This window comes from Pogona vitticeps, chromosome 1 (assembly GCF_051106095.1).
Source record: "Pogona vitticeps strain Pit_001003342236 chromosome 1, PviZW2.1, whole genome shotgun sequence".
In the NCBI taxonomy this organism is placed as follows: domain Eukaryota; kingdom Metazoa; phylum Chordata; class Lepidosauria; order Squamata; family Agamidae; genus Pogona; species Pogona vitticeps.
The window spans coordinates 83,955,209-83,983,120 of record NC_135783.1 but is presented as its reverse complement, the minus strand read 5'-3'; the positions used below and the strand labels follow the sequence as shown (position 1 = coordinate 83,983,120).

The window sequence follows — 27,912 nt, the reverse complement described above, 5'->3', positions numbered from 1 at the left end:
TCCAGACAGACATTAGAATGCTAATAACTATGTCATTTAGACAAGCATTTATGGAGGAAATATTCCATTTCATTTCCCACATGCGATTGCTTAGCACAATTTTTCCCTTGCATGAGGCTTCTTCTGTCTGCGCTTTTTTGCCAGCTGTCAACGATTCCTCTGTGGCCCCTGCTTGCTTCACCAAACTAAGAGCTCATGCTATGTGTCTTTCAGCTGCCACCAATTGATTACCTCAACATTGTTTAATAATAATAATAGAGGTCCAAGCAGTGTGTCATTTTTAAAAGAATAAAATAGAAATTGTTTATTGTTACAGATGATGATAGTTCAAGCAATGTTGTTAACTCTTAAACATCGTCCTTCATCCACTCTCAACCACCACTCTCTCTAAACCCTCAATCTCCCTGACACTCCAGCTTCGCATACAGCATCGAAACAACACGGAAAGGGATTGAATTGGCCTTCTCAGCCACATTAGACACTGTTCCAAGTCTTCCATACAGAGCACGTTACCATAGTCTCATGAGACTGAAAGATTCCTAATCAAGGTTTCCCTGGTGAGCACCCCTTGTATCCAAACAGTGTTTCTTTCTTGTAAGAAAAAGACTTTCAAGTCAACACTGGAATAGAGTATCCTTAGGCCGCTGAGGAAAGGTAAATTTTTAAAAAGGTGAAAACTGATAATTAGAACCTTGTCAATTAACACCTTGTCAAAGACAATATTTTCTTTTGGGACACTATGCAACCACGACTATCTGCCCGTATCTGACTGACTCCTACAAATTGTTTCTCATTTGAACAGCAATTGAACAGAAATCCTATCTGAAAATTGCGGATCACAGCAGACTGAAGTATATTTTTCATGCTATGAATCTGAACAACTTTTTTTAAAAAAACCTGAATGTTACATGTTTTTTTATGCTTTTTTAGGAATAGAAATTATACATTTTGTGGTGGTGGAAACCATGGATATGACAATGAATTTAAAAGTATGGAGGTAAGAAAGAAATAACAAGAAAACGGGCCTTCTCGGCAGTGGCCCCTCGGCTTTGGAACAGGCTCCCGACAGAAATTCATCTGGCACCCTCGCTGGATGTTTTTAAAAACCATTTGAAAACATGGTTTTTCAGGCGGGCTTTCCCTCCAGTCAATTAAACTGATTTTCACTTTTTCTTTCCTTTAATCTTTCCATCTTGGCAAGCCTTTTATATAACTGCAAAAATTTTAATGTCCAATGCTTTTAAGATGTAATTTGTTATGTTTTATGTATGTAAGCCGCCCCGAGTAGACCTGGTCTAGAGGGGCGGGGTATAAATCTAATTAAAGTAAAGTAAAGGTAAGGAGGAAAATGAATTTAAAATTAGGGAGGTGATAGTGCAGCCCTCCCCTCCCCAATAAGCCTACTGTTTCAAGGCAGTAGCAATTGATATGCTTTTGCTTAACTTTGTTGAACTGAGACCATCTGAAACCATTTAGTAATCTTATTTTCATATTCACATGCAGGCCATCTTTGTAGCACATGGGCCAGGATTTAAGGAAGCAACTGAGGTGGAGCCTTTTGAAAACATTGAAGTTTACAATTTAATGTGTGGTGAGTGCATATGCAAAACATTGTTATGGATCAAATATTTCTAAATTTTGCAGCAGGAAAAGCAAAATGCTTTGGGCAGAGAAATATAATACTGTTACCCAGTTCTTCTGATCCTACTTAAGAACATAATGACTGGCCCCAGAGTGCTCCATAGATATGCTCCATAGATAGCCACAGAGAGAAAGACAATGTTGCCCTCCCTCCGCATTTCTCCTCCCCTTCCTGTATTGCATAGGACAGTATACAGCCCATGGCGCTGCTTCCCTTCCCTCCTCGGGCAGTGGGAGAACTTGTGCTGCCACTCCCTGCTTGCACTGTGATGGGTGAGTGATGATGAATTTCTGGACTCAGGTGGCCTGTCAGAGGTGCCAGTAAGTTAAAACTTATTTCTTCTGTTTCTCCCTCCCAATCATCAGTCATCGTCTCTTCTGCCCCACAATCTGGCTTCTCCTTTCTTCAGACCATTTCACTTTGCCTGGGGCTGACTCTTGTGCTTTGATCTGGCCCTTACACAAATCAGACTGAACTGGGCCGACTTGGTTCAAAAGCTAGTTAAAGCTGACATACAACCCTCACTTCCACCCAGTCACCCATCCAGATCAATAAATAAATCCAGATACTGACCAGACCAAGACCTGCTTACTGTGTCGTGGACCTTCAGACGATGGCATGCCGTTACCTATGTTAACTTACTAGGATAAGTTGAATTGAGAGTTTAGAAAAGTCACTTTTGGGGCTATGCTTCCAGAATCCTTCATCCTGACTCAGGGAGTCTGGGAACTGTAGTGAAAAGAAAAACAAAAACAAGTAGCAAGTACTACATTTATGAGACAGCTGAGTAGACCTTTTTAGCATAATCATTTTATCGTTTTTAAAAGGATATCCTATTTAGCGCTAATGTATATTTCAGAACTGGATATATCCTTTGTTGCACCTTCTAGTTTTGAAGAGTAAATGGGATTTCTCTGCACACTGGAATTCACACTGGATGGTTACAGTATGTTTACTCTGAAGTTCAATTAACAAGCCTGTTTTTGATTAACATATTTGGAGGGTTTTCCATGCTCGCTCAAGCTCCAAAATACTGAGAAATGACAAGTGTTAAGGGCCAACACATTATTCAACCAATAAATAGTATGATATCTATTGCATTTAGTCCCAGTGTCACAGATGAGACTTGAGCAGAAGCGTGGTGGGCTCAAGTCTCATCTGTGGCCTTTTCAGTGGAATAAACATGACATCTATGCAGCTTAAGCTGTCATTCAATAGAGGCTAGCATGTCGTTATCCAGCTGGCAACTAGTAACATCAGAGATGGGCATGAATCAGAAAAATGGCAATTTGTTTCAATTTCTAAGTCATCAAGGTTGATGAATTACGAGTAAATGATTTTTTTCTGATAATTTGTCAATTTGTTTTTGACTTTAAAACTCTATAAAATGCCCTCCAGGCACCTAGAGACACCAAAAGCGTAGGGAGGCTTTCCCTGCCTCTACAAGCCCTGCGGGTTTGGTGAAGTGTGGGTTTTGGACATTCGAGTTATACAACCACAAAGGCCTCCCAGGAAAGTTTTCCCCCATGCACCTAGACACACCAAAATGGCAGAGAAGCTTCCAGTGACTCTCCTCTACAAGCATGATGTGCTTTGCTTCCAGTTAAGACTTCACAGGAGTTAGTAAGAATTTAAATGTTTGGAAGTAGCTGGTTCTTACTTGGGACAAGGTGGTTGTATGTTTCAAAAGTAACAGAATGGACAGGACCAAAATAACATGCTATAACCTTTACCACACAGTGAAAAGTAATAATTTTTCCTCCCTCAAGATTTGTTGAAGATTGAACCAGCACCAAACAATGGGACACACGGTAGCCTGAACCACCTTCTAAAAGTTCCTTTCTACAACCCTTCACGTGAAAAAGAGGTATCCTTTCCACTTGAATGCCGATTTGCTTCTTCTTCATCTCCAGATACTTCAGGCTGTGCTTGTACCTCAGTAAGTCCAACAGGTTAAGCGTTTAATTTTAATTTTATTTTATTCATTTAAAGCTATCAATGACTGGCCTGCCCCCTTTTTGTTCTTTTACAGATAGCAGATTTAGAAGCAGTGAATCAAAGATTAAACCTTAGTGATACAGCAAGTAAGTACAAGAAATAAGGCACCAGCCTTAGGTTAGTTCCTCCTCCTTGATTTGCATTCACATATTTTCTTTCGTCTGCCGGCACTCAAAACAGTTTCTGTGGAAATCATTATACTAAATGGCCAAAGAAGAGATTATGGCTACATGCAATCCCAAGTGAGTCACACATGACGCCAAATGAAACTAATAAAAGTGGCCTCTCTCTTCCTGTCAATTCATTCCTCCCTGTACTGTTCTTTGAACATCATAGTTTGAATACAGCTTTGTCATCAGGAAGAATGGAGTTTAGTCAAAGCCTGGGGTTGCCAAAAGCATTCCTGTGCTGTGAACTGGGATTGGCAAAAGCATCACTGTGCAGTGAAGAAATGAAAACAAAACCATCTCTCTTTTTTAAGTTGCAGTTTCAACATGTTCTTATTCAATATTATAATAGGATCTGGGGTGCTCAAACTCCCCTCCCCAATTCTTCAACCTATCTCTGCAAGGCACATAACTTTTTTGTGGTCCCACTGATCTATCGTCCATCAAAAAGATATGGAAAATCTCAAATAGAAATTGTACAGTACGGGGCTGCCCCAAGACATTTTCCTGACATGGAAGCCAACTGGACTGGCAGTTTGTTATTGTTTCAACATTAGTGAAAGGAGAGCATTATTTGTCCCATCTTTTGTTTAATTAAGGGGGCCCAGTTCAAGGGAGTGGCAGTTCTATTTTTCAGCAAACAGAAATGATCAAGAGGGTGGGGGCTGAAGAAGCGTGGCTGGAGGACTGTCTGTGCTGCCCTTCAGTATTGGCCCGCTGAGGTGGTTGTTTCAGTCTGCCCAATGATAGGGCCAGCCCTTGGACAGTACAGCAGTTCCATCTGCTGTTTCTTAACCATCTGCTATGGTTCCAAAGTAGACATGCTAGGAAGTACTTCAAGGTATATGTTCCCTTCCCTTTAACTTTCAGCCTGAGTCACTTGGGCAAAAGCAGGACCTACCTCTCAGGCAGTTTGGCATGGGTTTTTCCAGGCAATATAAAACCATTTTCTGCTCACACACCATGGTCATGATCTTCATCTGCAATCCCAGCAACTCGTGTTTAAAAGTTTTTTTAAAAAGAGGCACAAAATCCACCATTTAATTTCAAGTAATGCATTTAGTTACAAGACCACGTGCTTTGTCATTCAAGTAGAGAATTAAAAACATAAGTATTCGCAAACACTTTTGCACAATAAGCTAGTGTTCAACTTGTCTTCTGTTGATTTGGATTGTACATCCTCTATTTTAGAAGATGTGATTTTCTGATTTTAGAATTTTGCAATCTTAGGTATGTGTAATTTGTGGCTTTGGATGTGTGATTTGAGATGTTTGTAATTCGTGATTTAAATTGTCTTTTTTCTGTACCATGGAATTACCTTGGCACTTGAGAAGAAGGGTGAGATGTAATGTGAAATAATAATAACAATAGGAGGAGGACTGTAGAAGTGGAACTAGAAGCAGACATTTTCACGTGGATATGCCGGGGCACTCAAATCGCACAGTATTAGGTGGAGATGTCTTTGCACTGTCACAATCCTGCTCTTTCTAATGTACTGTTGAAAAGCAGAAATTCTGAATATGGGCACCAATCTCATAATGATAATTTGTTTACATAATTTATTCAGTTACTGCATCTCTTCCCCATTAGGGATCACATCAGTGCGAAACTCAGAGGTTACATTTTTATTTTCTAGAAGGGAAGTCGGAAGCTTATAACTTGCCTTATGGGAGACCCCATGTTCTACAGAATCAGAGCACCTATTGCCTCCTTTATCAGAATCAGTATGTGAGTGGATACAGCCAAGACATTTTGATGCCTCTATGGAGTTCATATACAGTCAGTAAAACAGTAAGTTTTCAGATTTCTTTCCCCTTTGTAGCAAAATGAAAGGTTGTGCAGAAAATAGGCCAACATTTTATAGCAAAGCGGATTAGGCAACATTTTTAACATGATCAGGGAGCTTTCATCCCATTGCCTGCCAACTCATGCAAGACTAGTGCTAGCAAAAGTGGCAAGGGGGAGGCAGGATGTTTACAAAAGGAACAGGTGCTATATGTCTGATGGTGCAGCTCACAGAGCTGTAAATTTGGGTCTGCCAAGAGATTGACTAAGCACACACATGCATGCATGCACACACACACCCATGCCCCACTCAACTCTTGCCATTTCTCTCTTTACCAAGCACCAGGAAGACTCTGCAAATGTATCAGGCCCATAGAGGGCTACCCTAATTGAGCTATGCTCAGCATGATCCAGTGTGTTCAGATGAGTGTGTCACAAATCAAGCGGGCTCCCCTGCTCCACTATCCTGAAGCTCCCAATGGCTTCCTCAAGGCAAAAGGGATCTCCAGGGAGCCTTGAGATCTAAAGAGAGGGGACAGGGAGTTTTGAATTCGTATAAAATAAAGATTAACATCGCCAGCTGGTGATGTCATTACCATTTACCTGGTGAAACTGCACAACACGATTCCAGACAATGGCTCTTACATCACACGAGTGGTATCATTCTTTCTTAAACTCTTAGAGTTGTGAACTGGTAGCCCTAATCAAGACTGTAACTATCTTAATAATACATAGAAACAGTAGTTTTATTTTTGGCACCTGTAGGGGTAAAGAGAGTGTCTTTGCTAAGTTTAATGAGCAAAGTTAATAAATGTGGGGAAGTTGAAAGGTAGTCCAAATATGGCTGGAAACAAAGCTAACGTTCTTCTATATTAGCGGCAACCAGACCCAAGTATGAATTATATTTTTGATTACTCCCAAGTCCATGCCATAATTAGGTGCTTGAGCACCTTCTTAACATACATTGTGATTTGAAGAGGAAACAAGTGCAAAGATCAGGCTGTCTTTGTTTGCTGTTTTTGCTCTGTTAACTCCCACTGCAAAGATAAAAGCTGCCTTTTAAAACTATGTAGCAGTTTCTCCCTTTGGTAGTAGACAATTGTGTTTGGATAAAGAAAAGTAGGTGAAGCTTCAGCTACTGTTCCACTGCTGTTTCCTTACTCCCATGAGAATTTGGTTTTGGATACAGGCCAAGGATATTATCTTTCTCTGTTAATCTTTCTGTTCTTTATACTGTACACAAATCTACTACCTTCTTTATTATCTTGACATTTCTGTAGTGCCTCACATTTCCAAGAAACATCATCTGCAAGTGTTATAAATACAGCTTAGAAGGGTCCCTGTTTTCTGATTCACTAAGTGGTTTTTTAAATACTTTTGGTTTTTTGAGAGACTAGATACGAGAATGTCAATAGTTCTTCGGCAAGAAAGAACTAAGGTACAACAGGATGGGTGCCATGCAATCTATGAGTACAAAGCATTACTATAACAGTTTTTTCCCTTTCCAAAGCTGGCTGAATAACTCAATGAGCTAGGTACCTGGCTGTGGAGCTAGTGGTTTAGAACTCACTTCCCCATTGTGCCTCGTAGGAGAAAAGCCAGCCTGTGTAATCTTGACAAACTATGCAGTCCCAAAGCAGCCCCAGAAGGAGGGAAATGCTAAACCACTACTGAGTACTCTATACCTGGAAATAAATAAATAAGAATTGACTTGGTGGCATGTAATAATCATCATTATTAAACATAGATAATTGTACTGTCTAGAAGCCTCAAAAGCAACAGTTGTCCTAAAGGAAGGCCTTCATTAAAATCATTGCCTGAAAACTGGAAGGCAACGTCCATCCACTTCTATTTTTCCTCTCTCGTCCAGTTCACTCTTTTTGACAAGAGTGTGGCTGGCAACAAATCCTCAGAGGGGCTGAATGCTTCTTGGACCTCCGGAAGTCCCCACCCGACATTTTATTATCCTAATAACTGCATCGGGTGTGTTATCCCCTGGTATGGTTCTAGGTGGGAAATGTATGTGAAACTGACATTTTCTCTTTTGGATCTCTCTAAGGTGACACAATAATTACATGTAAACTCACCTCATGTAATTTAGTGCTTGGAGATGTGATTGCAGAGAAGATCCTATAATCTCCATTTTGACCTGTTAAAGTAGAATCCTAAGAAAGGAAAATGCAAATCCTGTAAGAAGCCCTTATATAAACCCATCTGAAGCTTCTTGATGTTGTTGTCATGCACATTGCTGTGTGTTCCTGCAGGGGGAGCCCATCACCATTGGGAGGAAATTTCAGATTGGAGGAACAGGAATGAAGTCACTACTGCTTTCCAATCTGTGGCCTCCCTGGCATCAACAGCAGCTACTCTAGGTGGCTAGTGAAAGGGAAGGGCTGCAGACCTTTGGGAACAGAAGCCAGTCTTTCAGATAGCAGGCATTTTAAAAAAATTCCTCATGACTTTAAATGGGAGAAGATTTAGGACAGACAAAAAGAAGGATCTCTTCACACAATTACTAGTTAACCTATAGAACTGGCTGCTATTAGGGATGCAAAATGTGTATATTTTGTTAGAATTATTTGATTCCCCCCCCCTCATGTACTTCTGCCTGATTTTGGAGTAGTCTGATTATCTGTTGCCTTACCTCTTTTGGAGGGGGTAGCTTTTAAAGGTTCTTTAGGACTTTTGGAGTCCTAGAAAACACATATAGGGAAACCTGAAAAGGAAACCTGAGACTTTCCTTTTGTGTAAAACAAAGGGACTGGTGCACAAAAGAAAGAGAGAGAGAAAGAGAGAGAGAGAGAGAGAGGCACTGCCCACAAATATCCAGAAATAAATGAAATATGAAAAGTTGCACTGTGCACATTCCTAGCTGCTGTTGGGGATGGTAGGTGATGATGATCATGCTGGAGGATTTTAGAAGAAATTAGAGAAAGATATGGGAGAAGGTCTGTCTGTGACTATTAATAATGTTTACAACATTGATTGGCCACCTCCAACTTGGGGCGGTCCAGATGCTTCATGTAGAACTCTCATCATTCCAGCCACCATGCTGACTGAGGATTAGGAACATTGTAGTCAAACTAGCTGAAAGGCCTTAAATTGAGAAAGGATGTTAGGCCATCTCCATGTTCAGATGTCATTATGCCACCAAACAGCAATTGCTGTGGGTAGCATACAACAGCAATGGAGTGTTCGCACCCTCATCTCATTCTTGTGTGTCCTCTGGCGAAGGAAGAGAGTCAACATGGGCCTTTGACCTGCTCTCATGTTCTTCTAATTCAAGATTTTTAAAAAAGGGAAGGGGAAGAAACATCTCAACAACTAATGGTTTTGTTGTGTTTTTTTAAACCCAGGGAGATCAATTTCATTGCAAACATAGCTTTTCTGATGTCAGTGAGCATGTAGACAAGATGACAGTTTCATAGCATAAAGCAACCATTGTCTTTAAGTTAGGGAGACTGAAGTAGGAATGCAGTGCAAACAGCTAAGCTCAGGGGGGGGAAATGCTGTCGCAGAAAAGTCAGGCATCATCATTTCAGAGAACTGTGAACATAAGAACTGCCCTTCTAGATACAGACCCATCACATAAGTCCAGTTTAAGAGCATAAGCAGATCCATACTGCCTCTTGAGTGCCGGTTCCCAGGGAACATGAATGGGAGGGCCTTCCCGCCCTCATGTTCTGCTTCTGAGCTTCTCAAGAGGCATCTGGTTGGCCATTGCTAGAACAGAATGGCCAATCAGGGCCTAGCACACACTTTGTCATCAAGTTCTTAGCATAATACTGTTTTTCCTTATTATTATTCAATGACATTTAGAAGAGTGATAGCCTCATGACTCAATAGCATCTTCTTTCTAGTATTTGCTAATGAGTTTGGGTTCCTGCTTTATGGACTTTTTTGGTGTAACAGGCACAGCTCAGCCTAGTACATATGTAGATGCATGTGTTTGTCTGAGGAAAGGTGAACACCCTGCTCTGGCCTATGTTGACCTTCCTTCAGCTGATAATATGAGGATTGCTAATGCCACTCCCTTCTTCCCACTTTTTTCCTCAGGCTTCTCTTGTCAAGAGGCAGAGAACAGATTTGTATTCCCGCCTTAGTTAGGAAAGATGATAGGAATCCTTCTTCTATCTTAATGCATATCTCTCATGATACTAGGTTTCTTTTTTCCACAGAATAAGAACTCTGGATGTAATTTTCTTCCAGCATGACATGCACTCTGCTAACCAATCTGACATTTAGGGGGCCAAATCCATTCATTAACTTAGCTTCAGCATACTTTATTAACAGTTTTTCCCCTCCTACTAGGCAAGAAAGTTAAAACAAGCACTAAAAGAAATCAATAGTACAGTAATAATAAGGGAGTCAAAGCTGTACCAAAGTCTCCTATTCAGACCAGCAAACTGAGTCTACAATGCTTGGCAAATTGTGGAGTATTTATGCAATTCATTTTTAATGGAAGAAGTACCATCATACAATGATATTTCTCTGTTATTTTTCTGCAGCTCTATATTCATAAAAGTACCATTATCTCCACCCAACCCCCAATCTGCAGTCAAATACATGGATGCTGACTTATTGTTAATGTTGACTTGAATGAAAGTCAACAGGGCACCTAGCAGGGCATACCTAGCAGATTCTACCAGATGGGCGGGATATAAATCAAATAAATAAATAAATAAATCAAATAAATCAACACACACACACACACACACACACACACACACACACACACACACACACACACACACACACATACATACATACATACATACATACATACATACATACATACATACATACCAGAGTTTTGGAAAGCTGGAGAGCTTCATGTGACTTGTTCTGAAGTAGTCTGTGGCTGAACCCCTTTCATCCTTCCAGGACCAGATAACCTGTGTCATGCTTCTTATAATCTTGGCAGAATCTGCCAGAACCTCTGCTCTACTAGTATAATATTTGAGACAGTGTAGGGTCTTTGGTATCACTGATGATACCAATATTTTTCCTGCCATCCAGATGATGCAAGGCTTAAACTGGTATTTCACTTTGACCAGTAACAGAGTTCAAGTGGCAAGAACATCTGCAGCCACAAGCTCTCCATTTAGTGCTATTCTACCTAAAGATGCCAAAACAGTCCTCTTCTAGGGTTTCTTCCAAATTTTTAGGTTTTTAAGGCATTTGATTTTTGTGATAGACAGCAGTGGATGCTCGCTGCTGTTGGAACCTTTCAATTTAGCATTAATCTATCAATGAAAAAATATATAGCAGAAAATATTGCTTTAACGTGGTTTGATGGTTATGAAGGGCTTCTTCAAACGTTTTGAAAGATTTTTGAGCCTTTTCTTAAAGAGTTGCTGATTTCTTAAGAAAGAAGAGACGTAGAGTAGTGTGGGCAGAAATCCCACTAAGATCTGTGGCTCAACAGTGACACAAACCTCCACCAAGTGGTAAGGAACAGAGCTTCTGTCTGGATGGCTCCATGTATGATGAGGTGTCTGAGTCAGACTTTGTGGAGAATATGCTCATATATAGCAAAGTGGCCCAGCATAAAAATATGTGACTGGTTAGAGAGATTGTTTATCAATGCCAGAGAGTCTTTCACACTCTTTCTAACCAAAAGTGGCCTTGAGTTACTAGTTTGAGTTCAAAAACAATCCCCCAGTGGTTTGGCATGTAATATTATTTGATAAAATCAGCAATAACCAGGACTAATCTTTCAAACTGTGAAATAGAGTCTTGAACACATTAACATGAGTCAGAGGCATAGTAGCAGAATCACCAGCCAGATTTTCTGAGGTGTTCAGCTGTGATTTAGAGGGAAAGTAAAGATTTTACATCTTGGTGTCGGGGAAGTTTTTACAAGGAAAAACACTCATGTCCTGGAGAGGAAGGATTCTGGTGGCTCTAAGCCACAGATCCCTCCCACACAAACGCCTGTTCATTCTCAGTCTCCCTATCTTTCTCTCTTCTCTCTCAGTCTCTCTCACACACAAACATACACATGCTCATGCCTGTAGAAACATAAACATATTTTCTTGCTACCTGTTACAAAAGAGTTTAAATCAGGAATGAATACCTTTGTGGGGGAGATTTTTCCCCTCAGCATTTGCCACAGGCCTCAAACACACCTGAAAAATGGCCAGAAATGGCCTCAAGATACAAAAGCAAATAAAAACAAAAGTATCCAAACAAGAAACCTCTTTTTATAAACAATATATTTGACCCCCCCAAAAGGGACGTGGTGGCGTTGCGGGCTAAACCGCAGAAGCCTGTGCTGCAGGGTCAGAAGACCAAGCAGTCGTAAGATCGAATCCACGCGACGGAGTGAGCTCCCGTCACTTGTCCCAGCTCCTGCCAACCTAGTGGTTCGAAAGCATGCAAATCCAAGTAGATAAATAGGGACCACTTCGGTGGGAAGGTAACAGCATTCCGTGTCTAAGTCGCACTTGCCATGTGACCACGGAAGATTGTCTTCGGACAAAACGCTGGCTCTATGGCTTGGAAACGGGGATGAGCACCACCTCCTAGAGTCGAACACGATTGGACAAAAATTGTCATCCAGATAGCCACCTTTGGGTTTGATTTAGGGGTTTGGGGCGGTGACTTTTTAGGGACCTAAAAAGGTCCAGGTAGGAATGATCATGAATGGGCTGGCATAGGGTGTGGTCACTAGGAATAGGAGTGAACCAGCCCATCACCAACTCAGACCACACTGTGGGACAAAGGTCCATCTGACTGCACGGTCAAGTGTGTGTTCTGTATAGGGTTCCCCGTTCAGCAGCATCTCAGTCCTGAGATGTCAGGGCCAAAAAAAGAAGAGCAAGGAGCAGGCCCTTGTGATATCATAGGTGTAGGGCAAGCACAGGTTAGGAGAGGGAAGATTTTTGTCTTCTGGTTCTGTGATGCTGCACCCAGGGCTTGTGCAAGCAAAGTTATGAGTTGCTATACTGATGCCAGTTGGGTTTGCATCTCTGGTTCAGTGAGTTTGTGGGATTTTTTCTTTTTATAGCTTCTTTAGATAGACGGATAAATAAATTGTATGTCCTTCCTTCTATCACTTTTTAAGAGAACAACAACCCTGGAAGTGGCTAAATGATGGCCTGGCAAATCAGAGCACAGAGTCCCACAAACTATAAATAAATTATGCCTCTTGACACATTGATTACTGACTCCCTTTTAAAGCAAGCGCTTGTTAAAGCAAGGGCAGTGACTATAGTTTTCCTCTGAGCCCGACCAACTGTGCAGGCTGAGCTAAATATTATAAGAGACACACTTTGTTTGCATGCCAGTCTCTGCCTCACGTCATTAGCAGTCTCGACTGTGTGGGAAGGACATAGCAAACCACACTGCAGTGCCATCGTGTTAAAAAGATCAGGGAAAGGGGGACAGACACAAAACAGGAGGAATTCTGCTCATCTGGGCAAGGCCCAGCTAAACCCAGAGAATCCCATCCTATGCAGGTCTACTCAAAGAATAAGTCTGTCTGGGTTCAGTGAGGCTTAGTCCCAGGGCAGTGTTATGTATTGCTTAGAATGCTGGACTAAATGCTGTTCCCAGGGATTTTTATCCTTTTAGGTTCCTCACTAAGCCCTGATGTGAACAGGACTCCCCACAACATCTAAACAAAATGTTTATTTTATCCAGTATATAAATAAGGTTTTCCCCTGAGTTCCTACACTAGCAGCACCTAGAAGCTAAAGCTGGCTCACAGCCAGAGTGCCAGTTGCCAACAGAGATTCAGGGGACCTGTACAAACACTCTACACAAAGAGGGTGCCCAACAGAGCACCTGCACAAGAGATGGCAAGAAGAGGAAACTGTGCTAACTACCTTGCAGGGTGCACAACTTCCTATTCCTTACTTCCTCCTTTAAGCCTGCAGGGATCCTACTCAGCCACAAAGAAACGTTCACCAGTACTACCCACTTACCCACTTAGCCAATCCCTCTCTGGCACCTTTTATAAACCAGGAAGGGCAAGGGTCACCCCGCGAGCTTCATAACCCTGTTGGGTTTGAATCTGGTTCTTTCAATTCTTAGCACTTCCCCAAATGGGAGATTTTTTAGCACCCCATCTTTTTTTGCTTGAACTTGTGATTTACTGGGATTTATCAGGATTCACTTCCAAACTAGATCTGAGGATGACTAAATAAGGGGTGGATTGGCTCCATCAAGGAATCCACAGTCTTGAGTTTACAAGAGTTGACCAGGACATTGGGGAAACAGTTGAGATAGATTCGCTCCCAAGCCAACTACATCAGAGTACAGAGTGCTGTCCTCTGAAGATGCCGGCCATAGAGACCGGCGAAATGTTAGGAAGAACAACCTTCAGAACACGGCCAAAGAGCCCGAAAAACCCACAAACAACCAGCTGAGATAGAATTTATATGCATGATAGACACCCATAAAATGGATTGAATATAAGCCTAGGTTTTTTAAATCATCACCAAATGTAATTCTTATGCTGTTATCTACTGTTATTTGCCTTCACAACTACCAGACATCTCTCTCCTTACAAAGCTGAAAGGTAAAACCTGATAATATTCCCTGTACCAAGACACACAATTCCCCTGCTATTTCTGTATTTTCTTCCCCGCATTTCCCTCCTTGGGTTTTTGACTGATACCACCGATTTCCCTTCCCTCCTCTTTTGCTCTTGCCTGGTTAACTGCTTTCTATCTCCTGTGGGAATGTTTACAATAGAGTTTAACAGCAAACATAGGCCATAAATTATTGTGCGTGATATATAACCACATACCCAGGATTCTTAAAACTGGTGAATGTTTTGAATGTTTTACTTGTGATTTCCATATTTCATTTTATATTTACCGTATTTTTCGCTCCATAAGACAGACTTTTTTCCCACAAAACAGGGGGGTGGAAAGTCTGTGCGTCTTATGGAGCGAAGAAAACAGATTATATTTTCCTGTTTTCTTCTCCTAAAAAATTGGTGCGTCTTATGGAAAGGTGCATCTTATGGAGCGAAAAATACGGGTAATTTTTTCCATATGAAGAAAGAGGATGTGATCCATGAAAGATCACAATCAAATATAATAGTCTTTAATATGCCACATGTTTTTGTCTTGTTTTATGTTGTGTTGTTTCTTTGGATTTTGCTTGATATTCTTGCACAGACTAACAAGCTACATCTTCTAAAACTAAGAACAATGATAAATGTAATGATAGTAGCCATGATCAGAGTACAGAATGTTTTAATGCACTTTGATGAGAGGTATAGTTATGATGACTAATGTAAAACTGGCAGGGATAAAAGCCAGGATATAATATTCACTGCTAACAAAGACTGTGGACCAAACTGCTTGAAAGGATGTGTTGGAACAGCTGTATTGGCACTGATGACAGTGTGCACTCTGTGCTTATATGAACTTCAGAGCTTACTGACATCTGTTTGTGGCTGCACACTATCTGCGTAATGCTATTGATTAGCAATTAGGTGGCCAGAAGGTGAGAGACAAAACGTTGCTAGAGCACGGCTGCTTATTGTGGATGTCACACCTGGAGAGCATCTAGTAAAGGTAAAGGTAAAGGTTCCCCTTGACAATTTTTTTGTGTGCAGTCATGTTCGACTCTAGGGGACGGTGCTCATCCCCGTTTCCAAGCCATAGAGCCAGCATTTTGTCCGAAGACAATCTTCCGTGGTCACATGGCCACTGCGACTTAGACACAGAATGCTGTTACCTTCCCACCGAGGTGGTCCCTATTTATCTACTCGCATTTGCATGCTTTCGAACTGCTAGGTTGGCGGGAGCTGGTAAAAGTGACGGGCGCTCACTCCGTCACGTGGATTCGATCTTACGACTGCTAGTCTTCTGACCCAGCAGCACAGGCTTCTGAGGTTTAGCCCACAGCGCCACCACGTCCCAACAGTGCCACCACATCCCATAGTATTGCTATGTAAATGTACAGTTGTTATAGATATCTTTTAGCTCTGCATTTTCAGCCATGGTAGACCTACACTTCCACTTCAATCCCCAATCAGAGCAATAGAGAAATAGTCTATTAAACCAACGGCAGCTTCACTTCTACTTTTCAATGGATATATTTCTTGATTCATCATCAGGGATGAAATGCATGTGTACATGGCAAAAACAAGGAATTTTTTTCCACAAGGGTGAAATCCTAGTGCAAAAGCCAAAGTACCTGAGACACCAGCTTCACATTTAGGAGCTATGAGCACATTGATTCTCCAGCTGTTTGCCTAAGCAATCAGACTTGCAGATCAAGCCCACATGCGACTATCTAAAACACAAAGCAACCTAGGGGATGATCAGAGGGTGAGATAGCCTGTGTTCTGAACTGCTAGTGGCACAGGCCAGTTTCAGTTGTTTTGTGGCACCTACATGACTTAGAGGAAATCATGAATTGTTCTAACCCTGCTCCATGTCCAATCTAGGCCTTTTTGTACCTGTTCCTGGAGAGGTCTGATCTGGTCACAGTGACATATCCCTTAATTATGTCCTAGCTGAATTTGGGAAGTGTTTGGAGACTTCAGTGGTTGAAAACACTGCAGCTAGATTGTTAAATGTGTCCGGGCACAATCCAGGCACAATTCAAAGTTGCTGGTTTAAACCTCTAAAAGCCCTAAACAGCTTGCGTCCAAGCTGTCTCAAAAGATTGTATCTCCCATTATGAGCTGGCTCAGGTGTTACGATCATCAGAGGAGGCCTTTCTCTTGGTCCTGCCACCTTCACAGGTGCATCTCTTGGGGATACATGAGAGGGCCTTCTCTGTTGTTGCTCCTCCAGACTTTGGAACTCGCTCCCACAAGAGGACAGCCCCATCTTTGCTGTCTTTTTGCAAAGAGACAAAGACCTTTGACTTCAGACAAGCTTCTCCTTAGTAAATTGTTGTCTAAGAGAGGTTTTAAAACAGGATGGTTTGTAATTTTTCTTGCTTTGAAATCCATTTTAGTAGTGTTTTTACCTAACATTTTAAATACAAAGTTTATTTAATTCTTTTAAAATATTTGAATACAGTAATTTGCTCTTTTTAGCTTTTAATATTCTGTTTTTAATGCTGCAAGTTACCTTGAGTCCTTTTTTAGGAGAAAGGTGGGGTTAAGTAAGTAAGTAAGTAAGTAAGTAAGTAAGTAAGTAAGTAAGTAAGTAAGTAAGTAAGTAAGTAAGTAAGTAAGTAAGTAAGTAAGTAAGTAAGTAAGTAAGTATCCAGTTTGACTCAGGGTCATACATTTTAATGTGTCTATTACATTCAGACCCCTCATTTTTGCTTTTCAGAAAACACAGGGGGCAAATTAATTCTATTGCTGATTTGAAGCACAGCTACTGCAGCTTTGGCCGAGGGGGGGGGCCAAAGATCTGGTCCTGTATATTTCCTACCCCCTGCCTCTGCATCATAGAAATATTGAAGAACTCAGGAGTAAACAAACTGGATGGGAGAGGGGGTGGGGGTGGGGGAAATGTCCATTTCTATTTTTAGCATAGTCATGATTCATTGTAAAAATAGGAAAAGAAAGAATCAGTGAAAGCTTAGCTAGGAAGTTGCGAAACTGTAGGTTAGCCACGACTGTGGGTGTAATATTTCTCTCTCTTTCTGCCTCATTCTCATTCTCCCTCTTTTGCGTCCTTTTCCAGCTGGGAGATGCACCTTCTCCTCCTCCTCCTCCTCCCACTGCTCCAGACTGTCTGCGGCCTGATGTCCGAATCCCTGCCTCTCAGAGCCAAAACTGCTCCGACTACCAGCCAAACCTGAACATCACCCACGGTTTCCTCTTCCCTCCCAGTTAGTACTACTCTTTATATAGAAAGAGCATAACATTTTAATCAGATGGATGTGGCTGAGCGTTTAAACATATACATGGCACTGGCACTATCCTCTTGGGATAAGCGTGGCAGGCTTCAGGAAAACAGAGAGGCTTTCAATGGTGGTTTTGCTTGTATGGAAAGAAGGAAAACTAAAGAGTATCTGCTGCATTTTGTAACACCAGGGCATGGGGTTCTTTGAGTCATGCCCAAATGTTTTTGTTCATGCAGTGAGAAGCAGTGGAGTCTAGTGACTTTTTTTCACAGGAGTGATGGATATGCTGGAGGGGGGCTGGGTTTCAGGGAACGTTACAGGAGCGATGCAAAAATGTTGAACCCAATTTTCAAAAGAGGCTCAATAGCTTATATAGCTTCTTGTAAAGTTTGGAGGGGAGTTAGCACCTTGCTCTGTGAAATCAGAGTCACCAACCTACACTAGTAAGGAGATGAGAAGGTGCTACAGGAAAGGTACTTGTTGCCCAACCAGTTCATTTCTTATTGAAAATCTAGTTTATGGTATCTTCAGGTATATGGATGTTTCAGTTTTCGCCCCATCTTTTGAATCCTTTTGGGTCTGCCATGGCATTAGAAATGTTAGAATCTGGACACGTTGATCCTAATAAGCCCCCCCCCACACCCCTTTAGAAGGCAACAATGTGTATTACGACATTTCATCCAAATGGAACATGTCGATCCTGTTGCTTTCAGAACCCCCCTCTTTTCATATTCTTGAATGCGCCCTGGATGTGAATTCATTTTCTGAGCATGAATCCTTTGGTAGTGAAGGCAGCACAAGCAGGGCAAGGGAGGAATGAATCAGCAGGCTTAGAGAACCTAAAAATGTGCATTAAGTAACTAAGTAGCTTTAAGAAGACACTTAATGGGGGGAAACTGAAAAGATTCCCACAAAAATTGCATGAAACTCTGACTGGTTGCTGGATGCGGAAAGGGGAACATTCTGGAAAAGGGTGTGGCTGTCTGTCTGGAAGAGGAGAACAATGTTTTGTTGTAGGTATTATAAGTTTCCTTGTATTTGTTGCCAAGTTTCCATGGGAAGATACAGTAAATATCTTACCTGAAGTGCTTTTTTGTTGATTGCATCCTTCAGTATTTTAAGGAAAACTGTATTCAGCAAAAGTGTACCTTTGACTTATATTCCACTCTTAATACATACAATTTTTCACAGACCTCAATTCATCTGAGCTTGAACAATATGATGCTTTACTCACCAGCAACATTGTTCCCATGTACAAAGAATTCAAAAGTAAGTTCTGATCACATTGACCTTTGTTTTGATGTATATTATTTGTGAAACAATGTTTGCTTTTCGACCCCATGCATATACACTACAGTTTCCCACTCAGATTTGGCCATGTTGCTTTTTTCCTTCTAATGCGGGATGAAGAACATGGGGCCCTCCATATATTTGGGATTACATCTCCCATCAGATCTGATCAGCATAGCCCAAGGTGAAGGCTGATGGAACATGGAGTCCTACAAGACTGAAAGGCCACACATTCTTTGTCTTGCCCTAAAGGCTCCTATGGCTTTCCCTTCTTTATAAAGAGAGAACAAGACCTCCACCACCTCCAGGCAGTGCCATGTCTGTTTAATCTGTGTGGATGAGTCAAAAGCATTTCCTCCAAGTATTCCGTTTGCTTTTATTTATGTTTTAATCTTAAGAGGTGCCTTGAATTCCAGTGCTCAGAAAAAAGTGGGATATAGATCAAATAGACTGATTAATTGAGTGGTTGATCTCAATTTTTGCTTAAAGAAGGCAAAAACAGCTTCGGGAAGCCGTAGCTCTGAGCCAGGTATGAAGCAATGGTCACCTTTAGCCAGAACTTGTCAACATGACAGATTTAAAAAATTGTTTCTCATTATCTCTGTCTTGCTGTGTTCTTATTCACAGGAATATGGGATTACTTCCACAATACACTGCTTCTACAATATGCAACGGAGAGGAATGGAATAAATGTGATCTGTGGGCCTGTTTTTGATTACGATTCTGATGGACATTTTGATTCTTTTGACACCATTGCACAGTAAGTAAAGAAAAAACCACCAGTAAATGTCTCTCATTTTTCTCTGGTGAACTCGAATGGCTTTTATACAGTTCTTCAGCAGTGTCTCAATGAGGTAGCTTCACTTTGGCAGTAAAACAAAATCAAGTAGTATCATCCCAAATTCCAGTCCTGTGAATGGATGCTGTTCCATTTTTCTAAATATAAGCAAGGCGGAATTTATTTATTTCCTACACACGCATGCCAATGAACTGTGGTGGCACACTGCATTCTCCCCCTTTCCCCTTTCACAACAGCCCTGTGAGGTAAATCAAATTATGTGACTGACCCATTATCACCTAGTGAACTTCATGGCTCAGCAGGAATTTGTATCTGCACCACACAACTGCCAGTCCAACAGAACACAACCCTGACTCTTATAACATGTAACTCAATAGCTTTTTGTTTTGTTTTTTTGTTACAATATTGGAATTCACATGTATATTTAAAGTTTATTGGAATTGCTACAAAAAGCAGAACTCCACGTTGTTTCCTTTCAACAGAAGTTGAAACATAAATATTACCTAAATCATCTTTCAAAAATATGTTCTGCATTATTTTAAAAATGAGATTGGCAGGATGAAGAAGGTAAAAATGAATTTATGGTAGAATGTGCCGTGTCTAAGTCAGTTATCTGAATTAGCTGTTATGTTAGATAAAAGAGTCTATTATCAATCTAACATTATATAAATATTGGTTCAATGTGGAGATGTTGCCAATCTAGCTTTATAACTGCTTAGATCGTAGTATGAATGTTCATGACTCTAAATGATTGCTTTAAAAAAACGAGATGGGCATTTCAATCTCTAAATTCATATCTGGCTTAGATTTTAGTCTTATCCAGATTTCTCCTGCCTTTCCACTACTGCATAGTGGAAGTGTACTGCATGTTGTTGCGGTGTTCACTGCTGTTGGATGGATGGATGGATGGATGGATGGAAGGAAGGAAGGAAGGAAGGAAGGAAGGAAGGAAGGAAGGAAGGAAGGAAGGAAGGAAGGAAGGAAGGAAGTTTGAGTTACTGTCATCCCCCCTCCCCAATTCTCTTTCTCATTTCCTCTTGCCCTTCTTCAGCACCTGCAAGACTGAGAAATTTCATTTTGTAATTCTACCTCACACTGTTTTTGGTAAAAGGATCATAACTCTCTGCAGGAAAATTCTTTGCACTGCTGCTCATAGAATGTGCAGCCAGTTGTTTCTGTTGGGAAAATCAGTAGTGCCCTTGGGAGACATCCTGTTTCTAGCTCTGTATCATGTTTTGGTTAGAGGATTACAAGTCTTAGAATTCCCCAGGCAGCATGACCAGATAAGGTATAACCCACCCGGTTATTTAGGTTGGGACCTCAGTGGTATCTGTGCAAAATTTCTTGTCTGGTTCTTAAACATGCCGGAAATCTTTCAGTACAAACAAACAAACCCACAGACTTTCTGCTATATTTATAAGATGGGCAATTGTGTACTATCCTTTAATCTGGATAGTTTACAATGCATGTAAATATGCATATATATAGTAGAATAAATTCAGTTTTGGCTTGAGTGATCTCAGAAGTGGCCAAAATATGTATCAAATGCTGGTTTGTTTCTGTGTTTGAATGTATGATGTTTATTTATTGAGGTTAAAAACAGAACTAATTCAGGACCTTCATAAATAAACAAAACAGTGAAGGCTGTATTGAATGCATCTCTTATAGAAACGTGTGTTCAAAAGCGACATGAAACATATGAGTAAAGACATACAGGTACCCACCCCCACAATACACGTGTCCTTTCAATACTCTTCTCTCTGTGTCTGAAAAAATAGACTCTAATTCACAAGAGTTCAAATTGAAATAAATCAGTAGCTGAAATCCTGCTGCCATAAATTATGCTATCTAATGCTGGCATCAACTGCACATATTGTTTGGAAAATGAACAATCCTTACTTCTGGTGGAAATTTTTGGTAATCAAGGACTTCTGGGTTATTAGCTACCTGAAGCTCCAGACAGTCTTGACAATCATAAGATTTTATGGAAATTATAGTCTAACACATCTGAAAAGTCATAAGTTCTCCATCCTCCTGTAGAAGAGCTCGTTACCTGTCTGCATAACACAAACAAACACTTTGAAGACTAAGTGGCTGAAATCCTGTTGTGTCCTCCGTAAAGCTTATGACATTATCAGCCGCAAAGATTTTTGGAAAATGAAACATTTCCAGTTTATCCCCTGAAGGTCCTGTGGGTCCTGTGTAATCACTTTCATCATCAGAAAGCTGTTGGGGGTCACAGGACAGGAGGATAAGTCCTTGATTACCAAAAATTTCCACCAGAAGTGGAAGGACTGAAGCATCTTATGAAGCAAAGATTCAAAATAAAACAGATTTGAAATAAATAGATAATATCCTCATTGAGATGGTCTGTTATGTGTTTTGGATGATGTTGGGTATTCTGATGATTTACAGGCTATAGTCTGTACAGTGACTGAAGAAATGACATCTGCAATGAATTAACTGTATAGGTAGAGCTAAATATAAATGGGTTAAAGGAAGCAGGAAGCCTTAAGGATTGGGACAGTTTGGCTATGGAAGTAGTTGCTTCCAGGTTTGTGGCCTTGTTGTTCCTGGATTTGCTGTCTTCTAGACTAGACTTAATGCCACATTTTTAAAGGATGGTTTGGACAGAGTGCAAGAATGTCTGCCACAATGTAGGAGGACGGATGAGATGACAGCCTAGAGCTTCCTTCCAGTCAAAGGGCCTTAATATCCTGTTAGCCACACGGTGCTGTTTACAAGCTTTCATGAGCATGTCACAATTGGCACAGTCTCAGCCATAGCAAGAGAACTCTGTTCATGGACTGGATGGAGAGCTGACGCAGAGATGGCCTTGTGCATTATGGGACTAGGATGTTGGCAGCATTCTTTCAGTTTAAGATGATGGAGCCTTTTTTAAAAAAAAAATCTGATCTGTCATATACTAAGTCCAGAGGCATCCAAAATTAACTCTTACAATCCTTTCAGTATTACAACAAGAATGAGACCAACAACAACAGCATGCTGTCAAGTAAATTCTGACCTATGGTGATCCTTTTAAGAGTTTTCTAAGTAAATACACAAAAATAGTTAATCATTCCCTTCTTCTGGGGGATGCCCTGGGACTGTGCAGCTTGCCCAAGTCTACACAGGCTGGCTCTTCTCCCAGGAGGCACAGCAAGGAATCAAACCCCAAATTCTGGCTCCACAGCCAGATACCTAAACCACTTTGTTTTAAATGTTACTGCCATTCCAAATATCAACAAACTGAAATTAAAACATAGAGTCTTAGATTTGGTGTATAACTTAGAATGGAATTTAATGGAATTACCCACATGATTTCAAAAGTGACTAGATTTTCGATTTAGTAATATTTTGCATAGAACTTCAATTCACATTGATTCACAATTGAGCCATAATTATAAAAATGAAAATTATTGATTTCATAGATCCAATGTGAATTATTTAACAGGCAGTGTTATCCTCAGTTTCCCTCCAATTTTCTGAAATATGGAGCTGTTACAGCAATGTGACTATAGCTCCATTGTGTTAGATTACCACATGGTACACTATTGCCTCCAAATGAAACAGGACAGGCTCTCTCAAATACAGTTTCTCACCTTGACTTGCCTACTAATAATCACAACTTAGGACAGTTACTTCTTGGTTTATAACTCCCAGAAACCCATATCCAATTGGGAATTCTGGGACATGTAGTCCAAAAGATAAATTTCCTGAACTCATCTGATAGTTTCATCCATTGGGAGTATTACCCTACTGAATGAGCTCTTAAAACATGCAGCTGTGGATGAGATCCATGTGTCACTTTCATAACTTAAATTATGAGGGGGTAATTCTAGGTGTGGCTTATTCTTCCAGCTAATTTGATGTCAAGAGAGGGAATGCAATTCACCTGTCAAGGAAGCTGAGGGAATATTAAGGCTTGGACCCTGAGTTTCTTTCCATGAAGGGACTCCTTCCAGTTGCAGAAGGGAGCTTACTCTCTTGGGCACTCTGGCTCACAAGAGATTGAAGGAGGAGTGATTTTTGCCCATTCCACCCTTCTTTTTTTCTCCAGGCACCAAATCCCATGCTATTTCCTACTGAGAAGATTTTGAGAAGTTGTGGGGGAAAAGAGGGGGAAATCTTTGTATTCTTCTTACCCAACCAGGAGCATGTAGTGGGTGCTGCTTATGAGAACTTAGAATGTAAGCCAGTAGCCTGAAATATTTCGATAGGGTAGGTCATTGTAATTTCCCTGAGCAGAACAGTGTAAACATAACTCTCCATAGTATTGATTTTTAATGGCCACCCAACAACAGATGTTCTTTTGTAGGCACGCAACCAGCATTCCTATGCAGATTCCTATCCCAACCCATTACTTCATTGTGCTGACTAGCTGTGAGGATCTCTCTGAGACACCACTGACCTGTTCAGGCTCATTGAAGGTTCTGTCTTTTATTCTTCCTCATCGTCCTGACAACTCGGAGAGCTGTGCAGTAAGTATGGTCTTATTCACTACAGCCCTTTGGAGATTTCTCTCTCTCTTTCTCTTTGGAGTAGAACTCTGCCAGCCACCATGAACATCAGCTGACTCTCGGGTTGTGGGAATTGTAGTATTAAAAAGTAGGTCTTCCAAGTTTTACTGCAAGCACTGCTGCTCTTGGTATTGGTGAAACGATTTCTACAGACTTGGCTCCGATGAGTCTTGAGTGCCCAACACCACTGGGCTAATAGATAATTGCATTTAGTCCAATATCACTCATGTCCAATAAGCAGCTTGGGTGGCATAAACATTAAAAAATAATTATGCAAATTATGCCCTCTATTATTTACAGCATTCATTAAAAAAATCAGTAACGGGAACCTGAGTAATGGGTGTGAGGGTTGCTAAAGTCTGGTTCAAATTTCACTTCTCCTTGTACTCAGCGGGTCACCTTAGGCAAGCCAGAGTCTCCCACCACACCTTCCCATCTGCAATAAGGGAATAACAATGCAGCATTGCTGCAAGACATGTAGCGACAATATTTATGATGATGATTACATGCCATTAACTTAATGTTGAGTTACAGTGTAGTTATAAAATATTCAGAAATGTTTTACCTGTCTCTTCTTCTGATACTTTGGCACATATGGCATTTAATCTCTTCCGCCCCGATTGAGAATGGGGGACATTGAAGGGAAATGGCAGAAAACTGTGCAGATAATGTAGAAAGGGAAGTTCTGCATGGCCACCAACCACTTTAAGAGGGGCTGCAGCTGATGAGCCCCATTGCAGGACCATATAGGCCAGAGATACATGAGCAGATGCGGGGGATTTTCTTCCCATTCTTTTGAGGGAGGGAGTGATGGCACTTGGAGTAGGACAAGCAATTCCCAGTGTCTCCAATGCACAGTCATTGATGCAGGAAAGTATTTCTCAGTGGTCATCAAACATGGATATGATTTTAACTCTCAGCCCCTGACTGAAGGGGCTGCAGGCACTGGAGTTAAACCCCACTTCTTCCAGTAGGAAGTGTTCTGTTTCCTCATCACTTTGGCTTGATAGTGGCACATGCCATCTTTGAGGATGGGCATGAGGGGATGTTGGAGGCGATTGGTTTAAGCAGAGAACTAATAAGGAAACAAAATGCTTCCTACAGGAGAGACTCCATAGTTGATTCATTCTCATACTCTGTGGTTCATTGTATTGTTCTCTGGAAGGAAAGTTAACTATTACAAGACAGTCAGAAAAATCCAGGAATAAAGGCAACATCCATTCAAGCCTCATTGCCCAGATAACTCATTTCACAGAGAAATATGGCAATTTAATAGGAAAAATAATAATAAAAGGCACCGGTTGACTGAGCAGTATTCCTTATATTGTTAAGCTGTTTGATTACTTGTCACTGAAAAACGTGAATTTTATCCTGGTTTGCTTTATCAGGAAAATAAGCCAGAGATACTGTGGGTAGAGAAGAGAATGCAAGCACATGCAGCCCGTGTCCGTGATGTGGAACTTCTGACGGGTTTGGATTTTTATCAGCAGAGAAACCAGCCTCTCCCTGAAATTCTGCGACTGAAAACATTTCTGCCAACATTTGAAACACTGATTTACTGAAGGACTCTGTGTGTGTGTAATTTATTAGGAAAACAACATGTAAGAGGTTGCCATTTGGGTAGCACCTAGTGTCACAATCATAAAAGACTATGCCAAGCCAAATCAAAATTTACGGGGGTCACATTGGCCCATTCAGATCTAAACAATAAAACTTGGACAGATAGAAACAGTAAGAGTGAAAACAGAAGTACAATATATCTAATTTAGATGATACAATTAATTCTAATACAACACAATAAAAGATGGAGATAAATTATTGTTTGGCAAGTTACATATAGAAGATTGTCCGACAAACTGGATTACAGTTTCTTATCTGAGTGCCCTGACAAATTGATCAGAAGACATTGAACACCATTCCTTCTTTTCCTCCATAATGCTACAAGTGTGTGTGCTTGTCTACCCACATGTATACATCCATGGAAGATATGGTTGGAAAACCTCAGAGAATTACAAATGGAAAATGTTGACGTCTGGACTGTCTGCAAAATTCAGTGGGTGAGGAAGGATGCTTGGACAATAAAAGATTTATCTGGAAGCACTCATAGTAAAAACAACTTCCATCCTTGTTACCTCAGATAAATCTGTTGGGAGCATAAATTCATGACAGGGTTTGTTTATTGGGAAATTAAAACATGTAAAGGAAAAATTATTCCCTCAGGTTCCATGTTCTTCATTTTTCCTGTAGTTTCTCTCTCTCTTTCTTTCATCCCACCCTCACTCTGTTTTCATAAATCAGGGACTTCAAACTACAAGAAACTATGATGTTCCACATCAGTATATAAATCGGTATAATGATTGTAAAGAGTATTGTACAATTTGAAAAACTTATTGGGTAATCAAAGCAGCTGGAATTATGAAGAATAGTAAAGTGTGATTTTTACAGTGCATGGTGTTGTTATTAGTGGTGATGTTTGTTAAATTAGTAGGAGTATTGGCTTCAATCCTAAATCATCTTTGTTATTGCCCACTCTTTTGTTCTGTGAATATCCTCTCAGAAATCTGTCTTGTAATATGATTTAATTTCAAAACAATCACAAGCTCCAGTATTGGGGGGGGGTTGGTTAGTTTACAGGGCGGCACTTCAATGTGCAAGGATGAGCATGTGTGGCCCCAAATCTCTGGAGACTGCCTACCCTGAATTTAGTTGCTGGAGAACCTAGGAAGCTTTTTTTAAAATGTTAGACCATTCTTCTTGGCCTTGTATTCTCTCCAGTACCGTTGTATTCTCTGATCTTAGATTGACAACATGGACAAGTGGAAATGAAATAGTTAAACAGTTCTTCAGCACTCATCATTCCAGTCCTCTGCTCATTCTGAAGCCATTTACTGTTGTTTTACCTGTTTAAGAAAGTGTGTTTGTATGTGGGGAGAATCATAAAAAAATTAGGTAGCCAAATGGTGTAAGTGACCTGTTCGATCAGCAACATGCTTGTTATGTACTATCAAGTGACATCTGGCTTATAACAATCCTAAAAAGGTTTTCAAAGTAAGTGAGATTTATTTATTTATTTTATTTAAAGTATTTTTTTCACCACTTTTTTCTTTGAAAAGGACCCAAGGTGGCTTACAACATTGAAATACAATATTTAAATTTTAAAAGGAATGAGTATACAACAGTGATTTACATCATCAAAAGACAATATTTAAAGCAAAGAACAATCAGTATAAAGAGGCCTCTCATATCATTAAAAGTCAATATTAAAGCTAAGAGCAATAAGTATAAACTCTTTTTAAAATGCTATTCTAAGAATTGGAAAACACAAAAATGGAAAACACGAGTAAATCCAGTCAAAGCAGAAAGGCATAATAATTCATCTAAAAATTGCACACAGGTAGCTGGTTTATTGAGGGAAATCTTGCCTGAAGAGAAAGGTCTTTGCCTGCTTGTGGATGTACAGCAAAGATGGGGGTATGTCTGGTCTCCTGTGGGAAGGAGTTCCAAAGTCTAGGAGCAGCAACAGACGCACCTGTAAAAGTGTCGGGACCAAGGGAAAGCCTCTACTGATTATCTTAACACCTGAACCGGCTCATAATGGGAGATACAGTCTTTGAGATAGCTTGGACCCAGGCCATTTAGGGCTTTATAGGTTAAAACCAGCACTTTTGATTGTGCCCGGAAACTGATCGGCAGCCAGTAGAGCTGCTGTTACAGGGGGGTTATGTGTTCTCTGTAACCAGCCTCAGTCAGCAATCTGGCTGCTTAATTTTGGACCCTCTGGAGTTTCCTGACATTTTACATCGGCAGCCCTATATAGAGTGTGTTACGGTAATCTGGCTGGGAAGTAACTAGGGCATGTGTCATAGTTGCCAGATCAGATCTCTCAAGAAATGGACGTAGCTGGTGCACTAGTTTTAATTGAGCAAATGCACTCCT

General features: G+C 40.7%; 1 protein-coding gene across 1 annotated transcript in view; it reads left to right on the top strand.

Annotated features, from left to right (window-relative positions):
• ENPP3 (ectonucleotide pyrophosphatase/phosphodiesterase 3) overlaps positions 1-26,423 on the top strand; it is a 78,677-nt gene extending 52,254 nt beyond the window's left edge. The window contains exons 16-25 of the mRNA XM_020815550.3: positions 931-997; positions 1,504-1,591; positions 3,412-3,581; positions 3,675-3,726; positions 5,444-5,598; positions 17,205-17,352; positions 18,559-18,636; positions 19,285-19,417; positions 23,775-23,937; positions 25,365-26,423. Coding sequence (XP_020671209.3) covers positions 931-997; positions 1,504-1,591; positions 3,412-3,581; positions 3,675-3,726; positions 5,444-5,598; positions 17,205-17,352; positions 18,559-18,636; positions 19,285-19,417; positions 23,775-23,937; positions 25,365-25,538 — 1,228 coding nt within the window. The 3' untranslated portion in view covers positions 25,539-26,423. The remainder of the gene's footprint in view (positions 1-930; positions 998-1,503; positions 1,592-3,411; positions 3,582-3,674; positions 3,727-5,443; positions 5,599-17,204; positions 17,353-18,558; positions 18,637-19,284; positions 19,418-23,774; positions 23,938-25,364) is intronic.
• Positions 26,424-27,912: the final 1,489 nt, after the last annotated feature.